This window comes from Embiotoca jacksoni, unplaced genomic scaffold, assembly GCF_022577435.1.
Source record: "Embiotoca jacksoni isolate LCO1_2020_lvr unplaced genomic scaffold, fEmbJac1.0.p SCAF_71, whole genome shotgun sequence".
NCBI lineage: Eukaryota > Metazoa > Chordata > Actinopteri > Embiotocidae > Embiotoca > Embiotoca jacksoni.
The window spans coordinates 1394774-1401321 of record NW_027185427.1 but is presented as its reverse complement, the minus strand read 5'-3'; the positions used below and the strand labels follow the sequence as shown (position 1 = coordinate 1401321).

The 6548-nt window shown below is 39.5% G+C and overlaps 1 protein-coding gene across 1 annotated transcript in view; it reads left to right on the top strand.

The window, feature by feature from the left end:
- Window positions 1–422: 422 nt before the first annotated feature.
- The window catches only part of LOC138215278 (homeobox protein Dlx4a-like), a 14629-nt gene continuing 8503 nt past the window's right edge, over window positions 423–6548 (top strand). Inside the window, exons 1-2 of the mRNA XM_069177352.1 lie at window positions 423–1219; window positions 4269–4465. Of these exons, the coding sequence (XP_069033453.1) occupies window positions 895–1219; window positions 4269–4465 (522 nt within the window). The 5' untranslated portion in view covers window positions 423–894. The remainder of the gene's footprint in view (window positions 1220–4268; window positions 4466–6548) is intronic.

Below are 6548 nucleotides of genomic sequence, written 5' to 3'. Positions count from 1 at the left end.
AATCTACGTGATACTTTATCAGTCCGTGCTTTAGCATACTTGTTGTTTGGTTGTTTCTTTATTGATCTCTTTATTTATCTACCTACTAGTAGCTATTTAGCCAATTAATAAGCTATTAATAAACTGGCGGCTCTGAATAGATTAATGAAAGGAATCCTTGTCTCTAGGTTTTTGTCGCACTTGCAGATAAACATTTTACTGACTAATATTGCTCTTCACATAAAATGTAGTTTTGCATTATTCCGGCCTTTCCTCCGCCAGAGCCCGGGAAGTGCCGGTTCGCAGCCGGTGCCGGTTGTGATTAGTGTGACACGGTGAAGCGCTGCAGCCAATGAGCGCGCTGCATGTGCCAAGAGGAGCCAGACGGGGGTCCGTGCAGACTCGCAGTGAGTTCTGAAAGTGCTGAAAGGGAGGAGCACTCCCCAGTTCTCTCTGCTGCAAGGAGCTCCTGACAACACGGTAAGAAACCAGCACCGATCCGGTTGTTTTGGACCGAGAGAAGACGGAACTTTGAAGGATATTAATTTGGGACGATTCGCTCGAAGTTCCTGTTGTTGTTGTTTTTCGCGCCGTGTTGGTCTTCACATCTCCACATCTGCCATGCTTGTCTTGCTGTGCTGGACTTCGTGGTTTTGAACGCAGAGCTTCACGTCCATGGGCCCTTCATCTGGGATGTAGCAGAGTTGAACCCACTTCAACCCGCTTTTAACCCGCCTCTTCAGTGAGCAGGAATACTGAGCTGTTTCTCTCCGTCTGTTTGTGGAAAGTGAAAAACTTCTCTGAAAGTCCACAGAATTTTCTGGCGTTGATGGTAAGTTGCCTTATGATGACCCCCATCTGGAGGTCATAGCTGAGCCTTCTTCTTTTCCCACCACATCACCGCCCTTCACCCCAATGATGACTATGAGCTCTATATCGGACACTTTGGTCCCGACTGATCCGTCCAAATCGGCGTTTTTGGAGTTCGGCCACAGCTACCCCGGACACCAGCAGCCCTCCCAGGGCTTGTCCCACAACCATTACCCGGTTCACGGCCTGCACGCTGTCGGGCCCTCGCAGCACGACGGGCCCTTCTCCTCCGGGGCATCCTCGTACGGGCGCCCACTGGGATACCCGCCCTACCACAGTCCCGTGAGCGCGCACCACCCCGGGGCATACCTGCCCTACCAGCACGGGGGTCACGGCGGGGCGCTTGGACACACCAGGCTGGAGGATTCCGGTAGGTTTATGCATAAAAAATAAATAAAAAAAAAAAAAAAAAAAACCTGGAAAAGATTTTTGCTTCTAGATTTTTTTTTTTTTTTACCTTAATGTTGCTGAACTCCTCTATGATTTATTTGTGTTTAGTTGTTGACAAAGAAGGGTAGCTTAAATCAAACCAACACTACATTAAAGGGAAATGTAAATTATGTATATGTATTTTTATTCATGTCGTTTTGAATAAATAGCCTACACGTGTTTGTCACAAAGGACATTAAATGCAGCAATAGTCACAAAATAACAGGATAATCACAGTGGAGGGAAAAATCGGACCATTAAAATTCTGGAAGTGAGTCTATAGTCTGAAAAAACATAAAAATAAGCCAGAGTGGAGCACAATAATCGGATCCACATAAAGGTCGGCCGCAGCGTCGTTCAGTGTACTTTGGGGTTGGACGGGAGCCTCCAGAGACTGCGACTCTCCACAAGAAGCAGCCGACACCGGCCCTGTGGTGTCCCGCAGCGGCCCGCGGGAGCTGCACTGCACTCCCTCCAAAACCCAAACCCTCATCCTCCTCCTCATCTCCCGAATAACAGCCAACATGTTCCCCTCCGAGCAGACTGCACGAGCTGCGATCCGAATCGGACTAAACCAAAATAGAATTTATACACAGTTCCTGCGTTTCTGTCTAAATAAAACACAATCCTAACATTTAACGAAAAACGGGTCATTTTACTTCAATTATTGAGTGAGGAATATTGACAGGTTATCTTCGTTTGTGTGGAATTGTTATATACACCACATATATTAAAGCTATGTAAAAAAAAAAATAACATAACTCAAAAAAGGGGAATATTCCCCAATCAATTATTGGATGATATTTTATCACCGACATTTGTGGCAAAAGAAATCCAGATTACAGACAAAAATCTAAAAGATATTCATGATTCCTTCATTGCTCAGATATCAGGAGGAGAAGAGTGCTGGCTGGTTTGTCAACTATAATATGTAACATTAACTGTTAACAGATGTATGTAGTTTATCATACAACTATTATTACATACATGTAAAGAAATGCTTGACTGCAGGCAAACTCATTATTTTCATGTCATAATGACCACATTTCTGTGTTTCTTTCATGTTTTTTTACCTTCTTTCCTCACTTGCTGCATCATATTCTGTCTGCCGTGCTGGAGAGAGGCGACCTTGAGCGCACGTGCATTTGAGTTAACTCTCTTTAACTTCCTATGGATTGATATTTATATATATTTTTTTTTTGCACCTTTTGAATGTCTTTATCGCTCATGCACGGCATCCTTTTTCAGCACAGCTTTTTTGTCCTCTCATTTTGTCACTTTCATAATACATAGAAAAGTACATTTACAAAAATGGTAAATGGTTTTCTTTGTCTGTAAATGACTGAATATTTACAGAAATGAATATAATTTTAATTTATTTATATAAAACAAAACACTTAAAAAATGGATGCGTTTGATATTGCTGAAAGTCCCACATCAGCACTTTCAGCTCGTCATCACATAAAAATGAACTTGTGCTTTTGTAGATAAAGTTCATGAACATGATTTTGAACGGATGGCACAGAAGATGATAATCTATAAAATGTGGGTGAACACTGCAGATCTTTTCCTCTGTGATTGGTGCTGACACTTTTCATCCAATAATATTGCTCCCAATTTCCAAATCAATGAATTTTGATTTGTGTTGTTGGTGTTTTCTAACAGTGTAATGTTCCATGAATATATAAGTACCCTTACAATGTAGAATAGGATGCTGCACAATTCTTTGTCTGCGAACATGAAATGTTTCCATTTTGCTGTAATACCACCATGTACAGCATTATACGTATTGTTATATATGGAGTATGATATCAGGAAACACAACGGTTAGAACATATTTGTGCTGGTTGGAATTTTACTATGAACAAGTTTTCTTTTCAAAAGAAATTTTTCTTTGTGGAATCGGTACCACGAGCTCTTTGTTCCTCCGTCCTCTGTCGTCCACACTCCTGTACGGCGGTGCTGGTTCTCTGGTTCTCTGGTTGTCCGGGTCTCCGGGTCTCCGGGTCTCCCGAGCTGCAGCTCAGTTACAGAATCGGAGCGTCTTGTGGGGCCTTGGCTTGTCCACAGCTGTTCTCTCCTGCCACTGCAGGCTGTGAGCTCATGTCATAACAAAGATCAGCGTGGGCGAACATATACAGAGTGTAGCTTTCTTTAAAAAAAAAAAAAAAAGAAGAAGAAAAAGAAAAGCCCTCTCGGCTGAGCTGTCTGTATGACTGAATAACTAAACGGACCTGGTTTGAGTGGATTTATCTACCTTCACTCTGTCATATTTACTCACGATATGTCCTAATTATCATAGCAACCCTGCCTTCACCAACATATGTTCTCATCACACAAAGTCTCTGAGTTAAAATTGACCCAGTGGAAGTTAATATCGCTGTGTCAGCGAGTTTTATTTTAGGTCACTGGATCCAGACATCCTTTATGTTGGGTGTTTCCTCCACATTGGTTCTGGGGAAAGTTACCTCATTGTTGCATCTGTGCTATATTGACTAATGCTGGGCCACATTTGTAGCAAATTTATCTAATTTTAGTCTGGCCATTTTATAATTATTCCAAAATCCCCATTCACAAATTTGAATCATAGTAAACTGGCCTCATTATCTTTCCATTTTGTTGTTAAATTTTGGTAAAAGTTCAGATACATGTTAGATTAATAATATTTTTTACGGTGCATATATTGGACCTAAAATGTAAAATATGCTGAGGTACAATTTTGAATTGTTTAGATAAGGTTTGCAGCAGTTTTGTATTTTTATTTTATATACATACTGAATCAAAGATATTTTTGTAAAATATGTTGTGATAAAATTATAGATGGTTACGATGAAGTATGCAGTAATTGCACACATATTGGACCAAAAAGGCCAAAACATTAATGATTCATTGTTAAACACATAAATACAAATTAATTAAAAAAATTTGTGTCTTCCATATATATATATATATATATACACAAAATTGTCCTCTGATCTCTCCTCCTCTAGAGCATGAGAAGCCCACGGCGGTGATCGAGAACGGGGAGGTGAGGTTGAACGGGAAGGGGAAGAAGATCAGGAAGCCTCGGACCATCTACTCCAGCCTGCAGCTCCAGGCTCTCAACCAGCGCTTCCAGCAAACCCAGTACCTTGCTCTGCCCGAGAGAGCCGACCTGGCGGCCAAACTGGGCCTGACGCAGACCCAGGTAACGTGGACGACAAGACACACACAAATTTAGCTAACATGAGCTGTGTACTCTTTCAGCCTCAGAATAAAACAGTAACCGAATTTATGTTTGTTTTATTATTAGATGAAGCATGAAAAAAACGATTTATTACCGAACTCAAACATAAAAGGAATGAAAAATGTTTTATTGACATATGGATTTCTTTAAAAGTCATTATGACAAGATTTAGAAATATTTCTGACATGAAGTTTGTCTGATTGAAGGTATGGGTGGTTCACAATTCACCTGAACTTTTCAAATCTGTATGAATCAGTTAGATTAACTTTATAATCCAAATTGATCACACACCTTTAAATGTTTCCTTTAAATCCCCAAACAGGCGCAGGTACATTCTTTCTGACGGCTGTCATCAAACGCTCCTAAACGTGTAACAGATACTGACGGTTACTGAAGTAAACTTAAATGTCATGTGGAGTTTAGTCATAGATTGTGTCGTGCAATATTGTGTGTGTGTGTGTGTGTGTGTGTGTGTGTGTGTGTGTGTGTGTGTGTGTGTGTGTGTGTGTGTGTGTGTGTTTCCCTCAGTACTTTTTATTGGTCTCTTTTCTCCCTTTCAGAAGTGTACACACATTCGTGTAGTTTTTCATTTACGTGAAGTCAATGAACCGTCGCTGGATCGTGTTTTCTGAACTGCACACTCCAGGTTTTTATTAGATGCTTTGGAATTTAACATTAATAGACATAAAATGAGATATTTTCCGTAAATACCCGTCTTTAGATGTCAGCCACACTTGTTTTTTTTATTCAATTAATTAAAGAACAAAGTTCCATTCTTCTTCTTTACTGTCCATACCTGTTTTGTTAAGACAATTGAAAGGAAAAAAAAAACACTAGGTTCGGCATTTTAATGTTAATGTTTGTCTAGAAAGACTCTTTAATGACTTCGGTCTCAGTGTTTCCTCATTTCTTGAGCATCTTTAATTCATTAAAGAAATATTTGAATATGTGAACGGAGGCTGGTTTCTTTATAGTACAGTAAGTTGCCAAATAACATTTGACGTTATAAACAGCAGGCAGAAACAAACAGGACACGGATTGCATCATTATAAACAACATGAATTTCATACTGAAGCTATAGTTCTTGAACAGTAATTTGATGATCATGGAATACCATGTAAACAACATAGAGGTTTAAAATACAGATAAGCTAACTGCACACATCCAATAATCATCACATACATGAAGAAAACGCAGGTATTCACAAACAAAATGTTCAGCCTCTGTTTCCATTCAAACTAGTTTGTTGGAGAAAATAAACGTTGTTAATATGTCGCTGTTAGGAATTAAGATCGGCGTCTGTTAATCTGCTATTCATATATTTGTATTATTACATATTAAATAAGTTTAAAAAAGGGAGCTCAACCTCATAAAATCATGAAATCATATTCCGAGTCAGCAGCTACTGAGAAGCGAGTGAACCTTGAGCAGAAGTTTTAACGACCACCATGGTGAGTTTTGTCAAATAACAAACTAAATGACCAAGAAGGGAGTTTGTTAAAAAAAAGATATGCTTCAAATACCTTTAAAAAGATAAATAATTACATGTATTGTTACTTGAGACGAGCTAACTTTGCCTTGCTGTAGTTATTCCTCCTTCTTTATCAGTTTGGTTTGTTTTGTAGTTAGTAAAGATTGAAACAGTTCAGGGAGACAAATGTCAAAAAAGGCAGATTCAGTTTTTGCCTCAGTTTTGACCAAAGAACTTATTTTTGGTAAAACAGGCAACAATTGAGTCTGCGACCAAAAATATAGTAAACTTCTGTCTTTGGCAGCAGGTCAGATTTGGAAAACAGGAAGCAATTTTCTCACAAGTAACGCTCCAAATGTCGACTGTAGACAAATTGGCTTTACGTGTCAGAAGGCAAAGTCGCTGTAATTTATGAGTTATCATCCTGCATGTCTGTGATTAGAGTTCATGTTCACCAAGCAACAGCAGGAAATCATAACGCTGGACATGTAGCAACATACTAGTTTTGGCTTTGTGACATATGTAGGCTTATATTTATCTTCATATCACCACCTGTCAAAGAGGTGAAAGATG